Here is an 18,039-nt window from a genome sequence, read left to right as displayed (position 1 = left end):
AAGGTCTGCCCACTTATCATGTCTAACAGTCCCTTCACACAAAATCTCTAAACATTTATATTTATATTGCGTTTGCTTTTTAGGCATGGCTACAATACCGGCATTATATCACGATTACACTTCAAAAACTAATTAATTTGAAGATGATAACAATAAGAATAACGCACAAGCACAACCCGACTTCGCACTGATACATTCAGTAATGGCAGACAATAGCTTCAATTCTGGGCGTCGCTGCCAGCTATAACAAGCAAAACAATTAAATGAGAAGGAATGCGTGTAAAGTGATAACACTTATATGGTCTCAACTATCAGGCGGGCATGAGCTGAACAGAGGTATAGAATTTCCAAGCCTGATAGAATGCATCAGATTCTCCTTTCAGTTGCACGGTCTGCGCAGGCGCGAAGCTTTTTATTATTTTTTGTTTAACTTTTGAGTGTGTGCGCTTATTATCGAAGCGGGGATAGGGACCATCCTGAACCGACAGATGCCAAACTGCTTTTGTTGAGGAAAGTGCGGGGTTGCCAATTTGATATACAAGATCCCTTTCAATTATCAAAGCACCAGAAACGTATTTTCACATTAGAAGCTATAAGTATGTATATCATATATATATATATGTGTATATATATATATATATATATATATACACTCGTCTTTTGACAAACACCCCCCCCCCCCCCTGAAATTTTAATGACGCAATCTGTGTCGTAACCCTCCCCCCCCCCCCCCCCACCTTGTGGGAACCCCTGAATTAGTGGACAAAGGCTTGGGGGGCATGGTTGCCAATGAGAGGCAGCTGAGAAAGCTCAAATGTACTATGGGAAACTGTATCAATGTTTTTTTTAGGCTTGGGCAGATGATGAATTTATTAAAGCATTTACTGACTTTGTAATGGCTTGCACAATAAACACTAAAATAATATGATCTTTTCGTTGTCTGCAATTAAAAGGTGTAAACTCAACCAATCAAATCTCACACAGCAATTGAGATCTTTAATGCATTGCCTTATTAAATTAATATGTTATGTAAATTTTACTATAGCCTGACTGACTCACATAATTAAGAAATTATCATAGCATTTTGAGATTTACAGATGCACAGTGCAGTATTTTATTCCTGTACTGTGGAGCGAGGTGGTAAGACACTGGAATTCCGTTCCAGAGAACCTTGCTTCAAAATCCAATCCAGCATCCAGATTGAGTTTTTCCATAGCTTCCCCAAAATCACTCCAGGTTAATTCTAGGATGTTACCCCAATTTAGCCACGGCAATTCATTCCCTGATGTCCCTGATTTGTGTTGTGGTCCTCTAGTGACTTGACTGTCAAACAAGATGTTAAGCCCAAATTAAAAAAAAAATAATAAAAAAATAATATTAAAATGTGATATTTATTATTTCATCTTCATGGCTATTCTTTTAAATATAGCAATATTATTGTACTAATTATTAGTAAAAATAATATTTCTTGTATGGGTATTTTTTATTATTTCAATTATTTCTTAATTTGAGGATGTACAGTATCATCGTACAATTTTTTTTTACATTTATTAATTCTTTTATTATTGGCTTAAAGCATAAATATTTATAGATGATAATTTTTTTCTCACAAACCCATTTTTATTTATTAGTGAACACAAGCAAAGTTTCTGGTATACTATCATTTTTGAAATTTTACTTTTCATTGCTATTTTTTCATTTTGAGTGAGAAATTTTTTGGGCTGACTGAAATACTAGTCACCCTTTTTATCACAATCAGTTTGTGCATTGATATTACACAAAATCTTCACTAGGTTCATTTCACATTTGTCTTCTCTAGGAGTACACATTAGTAACATACGAGAATTTCTATAATGATAAAGCTGTATGCTGAATAAATATCACTGTAAATTAACTAGTACATACTTATTCTTTTAGTACATATACTTTTACGTGTACGTATTTTTTGAAAGGCCTTAGACCTGAGTTCGACATCCAGTCCTTGTCAAAAATGTTTTTTCACCACTGGGAAATCCTTTGCTCAGTAACAATTCCTGCTCGTCACTTCTTGCCGAGGTAGGTGTAGGGAATGTCATCACTGCCCCATGGAAGAATTGGTGTCCGTCTGGAACATTAACACTTTTTTTTTGTTTTGATTGTTTTTTAGCTTTTTATTGGATACAAATTTGTTCACTCAGACATTACTGGTTGAGTGGTATGATATTACTAGCTGATATGCTTTTCTGATCATCACACTGATACACAGGTAGTTTCAAAATTTGTAGCACATATGTTAGGGTGATATAAATCACAACTAGATAAGCACAAGGCACCATAAAATGTATGCTTGGAACTCAATCGGTGAAGCACTAGAAGGTGTACTCCAACAAATAATATAAACATGCAGTCATAATTTGTGCTGTGGACAAAAACAAGTTGAAGGCGTACATGAATCAAGAGAAAGCCGACATACATTACAAGTATGGGCTTGCAGATGACAATGCAAAGAAAGTCAAAGATTGTATCTAGAAAATTTTTGAACTAGACACGTGTTAAACTTGTGTTTTTGGTCAGCCCACAGCTTTGAGCAATTTTTATTGTGATGTGTAAATTATGTATATTGAATAAAATATTTCCCTTAAATTTATCTGTGTCCTGTAATTCCATCTCGTTCTGTCTTGTTTCTCATCATTTCTAAACACAGGAAATTTGAGGGGTTCCGAGCATACATGGTATGGTAATTTGTAATTGTCTAGTTTTATTATATCACCTCTTAACGTATGTACCTCGGGTTACGAAACACTCCATATTGTTCTAGTGAAATGCATACAATTTTTTTAAGCCTTTGTACCTTAGATGGGAATTTTTATACTAACAATTATCCAAAAATAAGAATTTAGTGGTTGTGGTCAAGACTGGGATTATCTCAAACTTTTTTATGCCTGCACTTACTTTTTTCGGGTTCCGTTTTCTTCACCACCATCATCATCATTACAGTCCTCACTGTTGCTATCATTCTTGTCTTCATCAATAGCGTCAATATTAGGATCAATGTCATAAGCATCGCTGACATCCTCATCACGTCTGTGAAAACAGCAGTTGGTTAATAAGAGTAATAAATATAAAAGAACACTCTTCTCAAATATTTTATTATTTTTAAATTTTGTTACAATTGATTTGTTGGCAACACTAATTACTGTATATATTTTTGTTTTACAGTTAAATGCATGCAAGGTCTTGAATGTGCTATGATCATCGTGAATTTTGCTTACTTTCTTCTGCGTTGAATGTGTTTTTCTTCGCTGCTGTGGGAGCTGTCGCTGTCCGAGCTGTCACTGCTGTCCGAACTATCGCTGCTTTGTGAACTGTCACTGCCGTGGGAGGTGTCCCTGCGTCTGTAAAAATGGAAATGCAAAAATTTGTGTTAGAAAAAACAACCAGCATGTATGAATTGGCCTATACTTTGGTAGAAATTGGTCTCCAAGATACAGAAGAGAAACACGTAGGTGTTTCTGCCAAAGCTTGACTAATGGTCATCAAAAAGTAATAAAACTTAATTATTGATACCAAACATATGTACTTTATGTGAGAGTTAATTAGGTACATTTCATCAAAAAATGTTCCTTTGATACAAAATATGGAATCACTGAACATATGCATAACCAGTATATTACCAGCACAGTTTAGCTATGGAACCATTAGACAAAATTGAAGCTCTCTTGGTTTGGTTCTTATATAGTCATGCCCCCCCCCCCCCCCTCCTCATCATTCTTCCAATTTTTCTTCCCTCTCCCCTTTTTTCCCCAAAGACAATTGCTCCCGCTGGTCCAAAATTAGTTCAAACTACCTGTACTATGTGTGAGGTTGGTTTTTATATTATTATAATGTACAGTAAAATGTGACAAATTGAAGAGAAAAAAGTTTACTTGTCTTTAGTGTTTTCTGAGCTGTCACTACTATCTGAGCTGCCACTGCTGTCTGAGCTGTCACTGCTGTCTGAGCTGTCACTGCTGTCTGAGCTGTCATTATTTTTTTATGGGCGTTTCTTAAGTGATTCCTCTTCATATCTACAAAAATTAAAGTATGGTTTAGTTTTACCATATTAAATACTGTAATTATTTTTACATTGATAGTCAGTGTGATACTAAATCTAGTAGATTATCACATTTTGTAGCATAGGATGAAAAGTAGGAAGAGGAAGGAAGATGATCTACTAATACTTTACTGTTTGGAACCTGCTGTGAGCAGAAACATGATTCTTTAAATTGTGTGCAAAAATTCAAACACTTTATTTTTCTTTTTTAAAGTATATTTTTTTTTTATGGTATGAGTTTACTCTCTTTCATCATCATTTTGCTGTTTAGTAAAATTTGAATTTTTTTTTTTTTCATTTTAATATTCTCATTACAGAACTTCATGTTGTGCTATTTCAAATCAAATGCATTGCAAGCTTGTGAGAAAGATGTGTTTTTTTTTAGTGACATCCAGACAATAGATGGGTCCTCAGGACCCTATAGATGTTATACAGTAGTCCAGCTAATCTGACCATTCAGGAATCGAAATTGACAAGTATCCCTGCCAACTACCCCAAAATAAAATCCAACTGTGTTAGGCTGAGCTCGCAGTTGAAAAAATAACAGTTATAGTAGTTCATATGCACAAGATTTGACAGCCATGTTTTTGATCCTAATTATACAAAACAGTGCATAGGATGGTTGTGTGCATGAGAGAGGTCATGCGCATGGACTGGAAACAAATATATTTTGTTATGGATGCAAGTTGCAAAAGACAATGACAGAGAAGAGTAGGGTGCCATATTTTGCCAGGACTTGAGATTTGTTTAGATTTAGTGTTAAATGTAAACAAAAAAAAATCTATGTTTTATGGTTAGAATCGTTAACTAAAATTTTTTTACATACCCTAATTAATTTATATTTTGAAAAACTATGTTTATAAATGGCTGTTAAGATGTCACAGGAGTTAATATAGATTTTTTACTGACACTACCAACAGGTGTCGGAAACTTCACAAAATTGTGTGGGCTAAAATAGACAGATTTAATCGGGAACATATTTCTCACAGGCTGTGTGCACTGTTCGTGTGCATGGTCTGCTATGTAGTCACTTTTTTTTTAAATTGTGAACCCATCTTAACACATGTTCCAGCGTATGAGGACAAATAGTTTCACGTAATGACTTCTACCAAGCAGGGTGTTGCAATGATTGAACTTTGGAATTGTATTCCAGAGGGACCGGGTTCAAATCTGGTCCATCCATCTGTATTTAGGTTTCCCACAGTTTTCCCGAAATCGCTCCAGGCCAATGCTAGGATGGTTCGTTACTCCAGGCCATGACCGGTACCTTCCCCAGTTTCCCTGGCTTCTATAGTGTACGCCTGTCTTCAACAACTGAAGTACAGCAGAGTCCCAATTAACCGAGTTAATGTCAACCATGGCAAAATCGGATAAGCAACATCTCATATTTCACGGGAAGAATAAGAATATACAGTAAACTCCCTATTATCCGCGCATGCTACGAAAAAATACAGCACATATATAAATATGTATTTTGTTACAAGTGAGCAAATTTGAACTCTACTGACAAGTGTATTGTGTGCAGTATACAGTAAAACGCCACAGGCCTTCTCGGAACTCACGCGGTGTCTAATGAAGTCTCTGAGTACGTACAGTCCTGTATCCTTGTTACGAAACAAGTACCGAGCACTTTTATGTTTACATTACTGAAATGTATTGTATGTTAATTATTTAGCAAAATACTAACATTTTAGCATCATCTAAACATTTTTACTGTTAATTGTAACTTTTACTGTATATACATTTTTATTATTTTAAGTTGAAATTAATGTTTCCTTTTTTGTTTCCCATTTTCGGCTCTGTTGCGTATTATCCGCGATTTTCACTATCCGCGGTGGCCCTGCCACCTAATTTTGCGGATAATCGAGAGTGTACTGTACCTTGGTTTTCATTTGGCCTCGTGGTATAATTTTCCAGGTTTATGTTTTCCCAGCTTTTTTTGGGTGTACATTCTTACACGTCACTCCATGATTCACCCCAACAGTAAATGGCATCTTTGAAGTAAATTTTCTTTAGGGTTCTAACAACAGTTAAATCATTTTCAAGATCCTTAAAAAATGTTTCAACGGTTTTTGCTGGTAATGGCATTAGGTCGGCTTGTATAATACGGAATCTCACATGATCAAAGCTCTGTTAATGAAGACTACTGTCAATATTTCTTCTTGAAAGAAAGAATACCAAAAGCATGAGTTGGGAAGTGTTAACTTTATCTGGACTATACTAATATTATAAAGAGCAAAGGTGAGCAAGTACATAATGAGCAAACTGTGAAAACTTTTTAACCGACTTCAAACCTTCTTCAATTTTTGTTTTTTATTTATCTATATTATTACAGATAGACATAGATTGAGTTTCATTTTAAACTATTTATATTTCTGTAAGATATAGTAACATGTATAACTAACAAAGTGTAAATATGACCAAATTGACTTTTTCATTTGCTTACTGTGAGGTGAGTGAACAGTTACATATACAACAACATAAGTTTCCATAGAGATATATGGAGATGATGAGTGCATGAGACGGTTTTCGATGAAATAGAAGTATAAATTGGTTGCAACAAGTGCCAAAGCTAGTGCTTTACAAAGCCAGCACGTGACGTGAAGTTTGCATACAAGCATACTGATGGTGTCAGCATCCATCATGCTCGTACTCACTTTCTAAAGAAACCCCGCGTTGTCAGCAGGTCTGTCCAGGGACTGGTCGTCAGTTCTTCTGCACTGTCCCGAGCGGCGGTGCTGCCCGCCACATCTGTCGTGTTGTCGGCCTGCTTGTTGGCTAGCATCGCTAGTGTTGTGGATCTGCTGATGATGATGATCTTCACTGTGGTGATCCTGTCCTGGTTGGTCGCCAGCACAGGGTGGGAGGTTGAGTTTCCTGACACGCTGATGTGCGTCGTCTCTTCTTCGTAGTTCTGTGTTGTTTGATCCTCTGCATTACTTACAGTTGTCTCATCTCTGAAAATTTTTTTGGGTAATTTTGTTAAATGTGCATTTAACACTTTTTATGTATTAAATGCTGTTTAAAAGTAATAAGACAATGTGTCTGTGTCAGTATGATGGCAAAAAAGAGTACAGAAAAACTGGATTATGATCCGAAAGTGAATAAAGCATCAACAGTGCAATAGCCATAGACAGGAAACTAAGAAAGTGTCACCAATGCAATAGCCTGTGACAGGAAATGAAAGCATCATCAACAATGCAATAAGCAGTTGCCATGGAGATCATCGAGAAAATGCAGTAAAAAATTTTAAAAATATATAAAAACTAAAACTAATTAAAAAAAACTTTAAGGTACAAGTAGACCATCTCTTCCACACCACCTGGAGAATCCATGTATCAACTTTTACTGCTTTAGGCCTCACCGTTTATGTGCTAATCTGACTATAGACAGACAAACTGACAGACAAATGGTCTCCTTTATTACTCTAGATATTTGAGTACTGTATTCAGCAAAAAAAAAAGTTTGAAGTAAGCACATAGCTTGTTATCAACATACAGTTGATGTTATCCAAGATATTCAAAGTTTCTAGACTGGTAAAATGTTGTTATTCTCTGTCATACTCCCTTGTCGTAATTTTTTTTACCATAAATACTATGAGACAGCTTCATATGTTGTATCATTATTTTGTCTCCAAGATAATGTACATCTATCTATACCTTAAGTAGGTAGTTACCACTTAAAACCATAAAAGTAAAAAATCTTTTTAAATTTTATAGATTAAGGTTTACTGTTGTCATATTGTATCAAATTTTTCTTGATTAAATGATTTTTAACAGAATAATATCACTGGGATAGCAAGTATATAATGCAAGAAACAAATCATATTGTATTAGTTGGCTTATGAAAAACTTCTCTGATAATAATATTTGTTATTATTTTCGTAAAGCTGTTTATGTACAAAGTATTATCTCTTTAAGGTTTTTTTTTATATGCAGGAAGTTAATCCTCATAGGATTTTAGTTTTAGGATAAAACAGGTTTTCAAATCATGACAACTGGTTTTATGAGCTTGGTACCATATGAATATGATTATTCTTGTCCGCAGCTCAAAGCCATGTTCAGAGTGTAAATTATTGATATGTTATTTATTATCTTGTTTACAGGCATCACCGGGATTGATTCTAACATTCTAAGGCAGTCTTAGCCATTTTTCCTTCAGAAAAGTTAGAAATTTTCAACCTGAGTTTTGCATAAATTAAATTGGAACAACTTATGTAAATTGTATAGATGAATTAGTTTATTTTTACACGGTTACAAAATGTTTTGGGAAAAAAACCTGCAGAAAAATAAAATAAATAAAGTAATGGAAAATAAAAATAAATTTACTTAGTTTCTTCCCCAACACAAACTTATTAGTAATGTTAACATTATTTTATAAGTTCTCCATTTATTTACAGATTTCAAAAAGAACTAGTATTATTGTTCAGAAATAATATAAATTAATTTGATAAAACATAGTGAAGAATATTCAGTTAATGTAAAAGGAAAAACTAATTTGCACTGATTATTAATTTAATTCATTTCCTTTTACAACATTTTCCCCTTAAAGTTATGAAATTTCAGTTATAAAATGCAGAATATTTATTATTTAAATTTATTTAGGGCCAGACATAAAATTCTATTAAATGCTTAATGTCTAAGTATAAGGCGGCACACAGATAATGAGTTATTTATAAGTAACAGTTGGTCAAGTGACCACTATTAAAATCTGGTGATGTGTATTGTCACTGAAACTCACTTCATAAAGAATTAAGTTTCAGTATAGTGATTCAGTGGCGAACTGAGACAAGTACTGAATAAGATATTTCTTGAAAGGGTGAGAGATGTTCCTAAGGGCAAAAGTATTAATATTATCCAACCAGATAGCACATAAATTAAATAGGAAAGATAGGTGAGTGTTTATAATCAAGTTTTATTACTATTGACACTTACACTATATATTAGCCTACAGTAGTACTATAGACAACGTGGCTTCTCACAAAGTAACATATTGAGTTCAATGATATTTTGCAAATTTTTTCATAACTTCGGGAGGAATATCATATCCTTCCTATTCCCCCTCCATTACTTGCATTGGCCACTGAAAAGGTGAATGTTTTAATGAAGTATACAATTATTGAAACAACCTTAACCTTTAGGCAAGTGGTGGCACGCAAAATTGTTTCACATGGCCTGCTTGAAGAAACTTTCTGTAAAATGTCATTAGGGATACTCTCGTGTATTAGCCATCTTTTTTTGTTGTTGATATAGGGGCTATATTTAGGATAAGTTGTCAGCAATACTGTTGTGAAGCCATGGTAGACTCTCCGAAATATTGAAAAATATTTATATATGTGTCTGTAATATTAATATTCTTCCATGGCAAATCTTCGTAGGTGAAAATATTTTTCTTTATTATCTTTAGTAAGTACCTACCTACTATATTTAAAATCAAAATTTTCATTTCATCATGACATGCCATAATATTTGTTACTCTACAGAATAATAAAACATTAAAAAATCTTAGTTTGAATTATAATATTTATTCGTGTCTGGCCTTCAGATTAGTTAGAAGAATGGTATACAGCCCTTGGAAAGTTTAAAGTTGGCCATCACGTTCGTAGATGATGTCGCAAAACTTTGAAACAATAAATAAATAAATTGTTTGGGCTGATCTTCTTCAGCTTACCAATTAAAATGCCTGATCGCCATTAAACGTCAATGTGTGAGGTTGTGAGCTGTTGTCGATGGTGGGTACGTACTGTAACGTTGACTTGTCCTGGTCATTCAGCCACGTGGCTGTGGTTTGCAGTGGCAGGACTGGTAGTGGCTCCAGGCTGCTGCTGTAACATGCATTCATCGCACTCAATACACCACCCCTTGTTGGGAGCAGTAGTGAAGGAATAGCTGTTCTTGATATGCTAATAGGTTTCGTTGCATTCTTCTTAGTTTAAAAAGTTTTGGTGATACCCACAAAACTTTTGAATTAAATTGTAATTTTTTTGAATGCACTTGACAGATTTTAAAAATGATGTGCAGTAAATCCCTAAATTACATACCATGCACCTGAAATGAATTTTTAGTTAAATATATACTTAACTAGCATGTCTGCATGCATGTGTACTTATGTAGCTGTTTGCTTGTTGCCTTATTTCCCAAGGCCCTCTACTGTGGCTGACGAGAGGTACTAAGGGCCCAGGGGCAAAGACTAAGGTTGGGTCTCCTCCCCACTTTTTATGTACTATTTTCAAAATCCTTCAGTTAAAAAATAAAATAGAATAGAATACTGTAAACATTACAGTTGCCATACCTGTCATGTGACCTTTCATATTGCATAACTTGTAAGGTTTCCTATGAATTAGGATGAAATTTCAAATCTATTGCTATCAGGGTAAATGCATACTTAAAAAAAATCTCATCTGAACCAAGCAAGGCCCTGGGTATTGTGTTCCTTTGCCCTCTTGACACCCTGTTCTAATGCTCTTGTCTGTCTGGATCATCTGGTAAATTTTCAATGGTAATAAACCTGGTTATGTAGCAGGAGTCCTTTTTTTGTGCACAGCTGTAAAAATCATGAACGTCCAACATCTAAGCTGCTTTATTTACTTGGAATACATGTGTGTTTTTATTTGAAGAATAGATTGGAAACCAGTAAAACTGAAAATTTGACTGAATACAGACAATGAGGATAACATTTGACTGTGAGAAAATGAGACATCAGTAAAACATTTATTGGATAGGCATGTGTCAATTAAAAGTATAATCCACAAGTGCAGAAAAAATACTAATACTGAAATCAGCAAACAACAGAACATCAGGGTAGTGAGTGTTGCTGTTGATGTTTCCAAACTTCTATATCTTGAATGTACTGAATAATTATTGCCAGACAGCTCTTTCTAATGTATGGATTAAAATTTTAATCTAGAAATATTTATGTACTAGCATTGCACATGCACTATTATGTATAAATAAATCTCATTCACATCTATACTAATATTATAAAGCTGAAGAGTTTGTTTGTTTGAACGCGCTAATCTCAGGAACCACTGGTCCGATTTGAAAAATTATTTCAGTGTTGGATAGTACATTTATCGAGGAAGGCTAGGCTATATTATATTATCAATAACATTAGGGATCCTTACTAAAAGTCCAATTTAGAATCAAATGCGTTGGAGGGGGTTAGATACAACATGCAGTACACGTACAAAGTGTGTGTCGACAATGCCGCAGGCGCTAGAAGTTTATTTCCTATTGCCTATTAACATTGTTGCCACGCACTAGATGCCTTATCATTTTTAATTTTCCCATACAAGTAAAAAACACCCGTGTGATATTAACAGCGAAGCAATCAGTACTCTCATAAGAGTTAAATTAGTATTTAAATACTTTATATCACTTTAAATCGCAAACCTTAACTATTGTTTTTTTCCTCTCTCTGTGTTTAATTTGATTTTTTATTGCCCTTTTTTTCAAGTATATATATTTTACAGACTTGAAACTTCACAGTAATGTTCCTTATGTTACGCAGGATGACATTTTCCGAAAATTAGATCCCATGGGTGGTTAAAACCAGGCAACAGTGGGTACTTTGCATGAGAACAGGATTTTGCATTGTTCATGCCTTCTGCGTCTCCATGGCAACGGGCATCGTGCGGCAGTGGCGTACCCACAAGGAGGGCCATGTATAATGAGCGGCGCAAGAGTGATCTGCCTGTAGACTGCTGTAGCGAAGTACGGTTACATCAGTTGTACGTTGCGTGCACGAGTTGGGAAACCATCGGTGCTATTCATTTTCTCTCCGGTTCATTATACAGCATTGTAATAAATTTTCACGGATTTTTTTTTATTTACATTACTGTAAATGGGAGATATGGCTTAATTTTTTTCCATTAGTATAGCCGTGCGAAGCCGGGACGGGCAGTTAGTTCAATTTATATTTGTCTATTTGACTTACCTAACTGTAATACCAAAGCGTATTATGTGAGGAAATTTATAAAAGTACTACTGTGTAGCACCTAACATAGCTTGTAATACATTATTTTCTGGGCATAGTGTGAAAATTATGAAGCACGACAACACAGGGGACTCAAAAAATATGAAAACTAAAGTAAGATTACAGGGAAGACAGTGAGAGACAACAAAATTGTGGGGTGTTGGAATTGTTCTAAATTTAGGCAACATGTCAGATGTAAGAAATAAATTAAGCAGAATAGGCTGGACTAATCTACTGCAAGTGTTTCTTACATTAATGGTTTGTCTCAAAGACTGGGACAGAACAAAATTTTGAGCAGAGAATAGTGTAATGTTACAATTTGTGTATTCCTTGTGGTTTCCATCAAGTATTAATTCTACAACTTAAGTTTATTAAACATTTTAATTTTTTGGGTTGTCAGTATCATTTGTAGGTAAATAAAAACAAATACTACAATTTGTACTCACACTGAGTGAAAATTCTTCAGCAGTTGGGTGTGTGAATTGTTGCAGGCACAGTACAAATATGTACATTTCAAGTGGAAAGAGCAATAACATTACTAAAAGTTTTAGTATAAATTAAAAATGATTACCTTTTCATTTAATATATTAGATTATTTTTTTTATTGTTTCAACAACTGGTGAACAGGTTTGAGACACTGTTAACAGTGTTGTATTTAAGTGAGATAGTTGTAGGAATATGGTAATAAAATGTCAATTTTGTAGCTTTTTGTGTGCTAGCGATTTAACATTATGTATAGTAGAATAATTTGTGGTTGTATTACCTTCCCTTGCTTGTAGTTGCATCCTCCAAAGGTAAACAAGTTGTTAGCATGAATGCGCGAAGCAGTGCTCCCAACAGTATCTGCAAGGTACAACATGTCACTGAAATATAATGCATCTACAGTATAAGTTTTAATTATTGTTGTACTTTGACTGATGTGGTTGTGAGCACAGAAAACTAATGTACAAGTTCAGTGTCTTTTCGTCAATCTATCTTGCTTTGCAGGGCCATCGAGAGACACTGATCACTCGAGTGCAAATATTTTGTTGTGCCTCCTCTTAATTATTTAATGTACAACTTTTCAAATCTCAGAGTTAAATATTAAATAATAAAATTGCTCTAAAGAATGTACACGTCACTGTGGCCATAACTGTAACTTGATCTGTGTGTATCATATTACAGGGTTACTTGTGAATTCTTTTTACAAGAGAGATGTAATTTTTGTCGTACCAGGCATTTAAAAAAAATCTCAAAACTCAACTGGGGCCCTTCGGGTGCTCGGGCCTCTGGGATTTTCTCTCTCTCTCTCTCTCTCTCTGTCTCTCTGTCTCTGTCTCTCTCTCTCTGTCTCTCTCTCCCCCCCCACCCCAACAACCAGCTCTCTATGGCCCTGGATGTTAGTGTGACAGCTCCCCCTGGTGTCAATTATTTTACACTGTTATGCCAGCACAGAAATATTATAGAATCCTTAAGAACAACTCTGAAAACATTTTTTTATAAGTTAATTTTATTTTACTAAATACATTTGCCTTTATTTATGATGTGATAAAATAGTTGCTGTGTGCATCGGAAACATTATTTTGTTCTGCAAATACTTATTTGATGTCAAAGTGCTGTTAGCTACTAATTGGTACTATTATACTCTTAAGATGCTTGTTATTAGTTATTAGGATGTCTGCAGGTCTCAAAATTCGCTTAACCCCTTATAGTCCACCGTAACATATTTGATACATAATTTGTTTAACCTTATAAATATTATTTTTTGTCCAAATATTCATTATATCTCTTTGGTAATGTGTCTAGAAACACTTCAGTGATATTTTTTAGCCACAAGTTTTGCCATACTGTTGTTAGTGTAATCTATGGTGCTGTTGTTTTCCATAGCAGCCATCTTGTGAAGAATACTCTCAAATTGACTGAGTTGATATTCGCCAAACAAAGGTAATTATAATATTTCTCCTACATAAAAAATATCATCTTATACCTTATACTTTTAGCTAACTGTGTATACCAAGAAGTTTATAATTTGATGCATTTTTATGTTCTGAAATAACAAAAATGTTTATGTATCAAATTAGTTACATTGGGCACCAATGGAAAATGTCCAATTTTAGGTTATGTAAATTTTTAAGATCTAAAATAATGAAATGTTCAAGATATGAGGCGTTAGTTTGATTTTGCATCAACTATTAAATAATTTCAATGTATTGGTTGATATTTGAATGTAAAGTGTACGCTATTTTGGCTCAATAACTGAAAACTATTTAGTACCTACTGATAAGATCTTGAAACAGATGCATATATTTTCATTTGCTTATGTTAATGACTTGTTTATTTACAGATGAGTCGTGTGCCAGATAAAGAACGTAGCAGTTCTGCCTGACAGTTCACAAGACGATAATTTTGACGATAGTGATGATGACAGAGACTGGATTGCTAACCACAGTGAATGTTCTACAGGTCACCAAAACTATTTGTTGTATTTTGACAATTGGTTTTCATCACCGGGCTTACTTGTAACACTCGGAAAGCTTGGAATTGGATCTCTCAGTACCTACTGTGAGACTAAACAGATACTCTGGTCTATCTTTTTTCCAGTGACAAGGAAATGAAAAAGAAAGGAAGAGGTTGCATTGAAGAGAAAGAAACAAACATTGATGATATTGATATCAGAGCAGTAAAATGGTGCGATAATCGTTGTGTAGTAGTTTGCTCAACTTTCAAATCTGCATATTATCCTGTTAGCAATGTGAAAAGATATGACAGCAAACAGAAGGCTTCAACTGAAGTTTCATGTCCTAGAGCAGTTACCACATACAATAAATTCATGGGAGGTGTGGACCTAATGGATGCTCTAATAGCATATTACAGAATTCAAATCCGCTCAAAGAAATTATACTTGCGTTTCTTTTTTCACTTTATTGACCTTGTGCTTGTCAACTAATGGCTTTTGTACAGAAGTGACTGCAACTCCCAAAATCTTTGCAAAAATGACTGCCTGGATCTTCTGTTCTTCAGAACTTATGTTGCTGAACATCTCTGCAAGCAAGGCATCGATATGAAGAAGCTTGGCAGATCATCTTCTCAAGCTGCAGTAGACACGAGTACATGAAGAAGAAGAAGAAGAAGAAGAAGAAGAAGAAGAAGAAGAAGAAAAAAAATCAGCCACTGTCCTGCCATCATTTGTGTTGAAGAGGTATGGTATCTGTCACTGGCCCAAGGTCTAAGAGTGCAGGCAAAGCTGTAAATATATCTTATGTAAATTCTCAAGCTGCAGTAGACCACGAGTACATGATGAAGAAGAAGAAAAAATCAGCCGCTATCTTGCCATCATTTGTGTTGAAGAGGGATGGTTTCGGTCACTGGCCCAAGGTCCAAGAGTGCAGGCAAAGATGTAAATTTATGTTATGTAAAGGCTTGACAAGTTTTTATTGTACCAAGTGTAAGGTGCACTTATGCATCACAAAACATAAAAATTGTTTTGTGGAATTTCATTCCTAAATGGGATTTCATACAAAACTTTTAGATTTGTTTTGTTACAATGAGCCAATGTATCATTTTTCATTTCATGGTGGACTATATTATTGCTGTGTTTCAAATTATGTCTAAGGGATGCCACAATGACATGTTCCTACTGTGCAACATTTTGTTTTAACTCTTAGCATTGTAATGACTTTTAAAAATCTGGGATGTCTTACTAATAAATGCCACAATGGCACGTTCCTACTGTATTGTATAATATGTTATACTGTTAGCATTATAATGACCATAGATATGTTATCATGTTCTTTCTGTTCAGCATTGTTTTTTCTACTATAAGCATTGTTATGACATAAGAAAATCATTGATGTAATACTAAGAAATGCTACAACTATACATTCCTACTATACACAAATAATTTGCATTGTTAGCAACATTGGATGAATTACTAAGAAATGCTACAACAGTGTGTTCCTATTGTACTGTATTATTTATTGTACTGTTAGCATTGTTACAACCATAGTAAATCTTAAAGGCACACAAACCAAGTTATTCTTTTCAGTGTAATTCGGATTTATGAAAAAAATTCTTTTGTGTATTTATTACAATACTTATCTGGACAATTTTAGGAATTTATCTGCCACTAAATATTTGGTGCGACATTTACCACTTGTTGACCAGTGTATCAAATTTGATACATAATTGAATTTTATATAATAAAGTAAGAATAAACTTTGAACTCATATTTTATGTAAATAATATCCCTATTAAACAATAAAAACACTAGTGAAAATTTTTTAACTTTATTTTTTATAATAGTGGTCTTTAAGGGGTTAAAAAGTTTTTAAAAGAATAATGAAAAAAAGGTGCTGGAAATCTTGAAAATTTAATTTCCAGCATCCTTTTGCTATCAAGATATAACTAGTGAAAAACTGATCCCTTGCATAATGTAGGAATAATCTCTGAAAATGTTTTAGGGTTAAAATTCCTGCAAATATTGGATCTTATTATTATTACATATGCTCAGTTAAATTTTACTTATTATGTACCTATATAAAATTCATCCTGTATGTTATATAAAAAACATTGTAAGAAACTTTGATTAAAATGACTAAAAAAAAATACTTGAAGTTCATCAGATATTTTAGGCACCCTGGTTATATTGTTATTTTTATTGGGAGAAAACAGATTTTGTTTCAAAGACAATTAGGACACCTATTATTTGAAAGTAAAGTAAAAGTCCTGTTAAGAAAAGCTTTAAAATTTTATGCTTATATATTTTTACTAACATTTTAAGTTTTAGTTTTTGTGCACACCTCTAAATTGAATAAGTATATAAATAATAAAAAGAAATGGGTCATTGAAATAGCTCCTCAGCAGAATCGGTGGAAGTAAAATTGTAAAAACTTTCTCATTAATACCTATGACTTAAGTTTACATTTGTGCCCATGACTCAAGTTAATAATGATGGTGATATGGATGTATCATTTAAATTGCATTTTGATTTAACTTACGATAAACTTCTTCCGGTCCATGATGTATCCTCTTGTGGCTGTCGGGTACTGGATGGCAGTCGACCTTAGCACATCTCTTATAGACGCGCTGTTCCCGTCAGATGACAATTAGCACTGTGTGAAGTTGATTCTCACCCGGCCCACCTGGCTGCCAGAACAAACATTAGCATCCTAGCATCATGACTGCGTGGATGTTAACTCTTGCACGCTCGTCTACACCGTCATTTTCCCTAGAGTCGCTTATTAATGTTTAGTTGCCAAATGGCATGAGTTTTATTTCTACTTACAGCACTTGTGGTTTAAATGCCTGTGAACAGTTCAGACTTTTTTTAAGTGAAAATATCTATTTGCTCATTGCAGTGATAGTCTGTCAAACTTTCTTGTGTGACAAAACACTGTCAGTTTTGAAAAGCTAATAACTACGAGACTAATAATGTGTTAACAATGATTGAGCCCACAACAGATAGATCATATCTGTACGTGTTTGCCACACAGGATTTGTTTTGCCTGTGACATTATCATACAAGTGTAAGTACATGCGTGTTTCTTACAATTTATAATTAAATAACATATTAATAAAAAACACTTGTTGATTTTATCCTAACATTTTCACAAAAAATCTACAGTGCAGACCCAAACTGCACCTTTCTTAATTTTTTATATATAGATATTGCAACCAACAGTCAAATTGTTTTTAAAATATATGAAAATACTATGACAAGAAGAAAATTGTTAATGCATTACAAGGTGTTCATCAGGGAAAACAGGAAAACCTTGGAATGGTTAGAGGATTCAGAATTCTATAAAAAATTGGTATAGTCATTGAAATGGATGTAAAATCAGGGAATTTAAATCAAATGGTTTTTCTAATGTTAATTTTGTAACACTAATGCATTAACTGTGTAATGTTCATATTGCATTTGGGTTCAATCTTTGTTACTTTGCAATGCTTCTGTGCCAAGTATGTTGTAGCAGTGTGCTTTTTTAGGGCATGTGTGGCCATATTCCATCTGTGAT

The 18,039-nt window shown here is 34.1% G+C and overlaps 2 protein-coding genes across 5 annotated transcripts in view; one reads left to right on the top strand and one right to left on the bottom strand.

Annotated features, from left to right (window-relative positions):
• The window catches only part of LOC134535557 (centaurin-gamma-1A), a 487,893-nt gene that overhangs the window by 388,207 nt on the left and 81,647 nt on the right, over positions 1–18,039 (top strand). The window lies entirely within an intron of this gene.
• On the bottom strand, positions 1,465–17,170 carry LOC134535558 (dentin sialophosphoprotein-like). Its single transcript, XM_063374738.1, has 7 exons — positions 17,023–17,170; positions 12,810–12,889; positions 9,816–9,896; positions 6,730–7,029; positions 3,252–3,374; positions 2,932–3,063; positions 1,465–2,104 (listed from the first exon to the last, which is right to left on the bottom strand). The coding sequence occupies exons 1-7, from the start codon at positions 17,041–17,043 to the stop codon at positions 2,041–2,043; spliced, it is 801 nt and encodes a 266-aa protein (XP_063230808.1). The 5' UTR covers positions 17,044–17,170; the 3' UTR covers positions 1,465–2,040.

The sequence above is a fragment of the Bacillus rossius genome, chromosome 8 (assembly GCF_032445375.1).
Source record: "Bacillus rossius redtenbacheri isolate Brsri chromosome 8, Brsri_v3, whole genome shotgun sequence".
NCBI classification, from domain to species: Eukaryota; Metazoa; Arthropoda; class Insecta; order Phasmatodea; family Bacillidae; genus Bacillus; species Bacillus rossius.
The sequence above is the reverse complement of the archived record's forward strand: the minus strand, read 5'-3'. Positions and strand labels throughout refer to the sequence as shown.

Coding starts and splice junctions, on each gene's coding strand:
- LOC134535558 (XM_063374738.1), bottom strand. CDS start 17,043: ATGGACCGGAAGAAGTTTATC. Junction 9,897..12,809: donor GCAACTACAAGCAAGGGAAG/GTAATACAACCA, acceptor TGCATGTTACAG/CAGCAGCCTGGAGCCACTAC. Junction 2,105..2,931: donor GAAAACGGAACCCGAAAAAA/GTAAGTGCAGGC, acceptor TTAATGTTCCAG/ACGGACACCAATTCTTCCAT.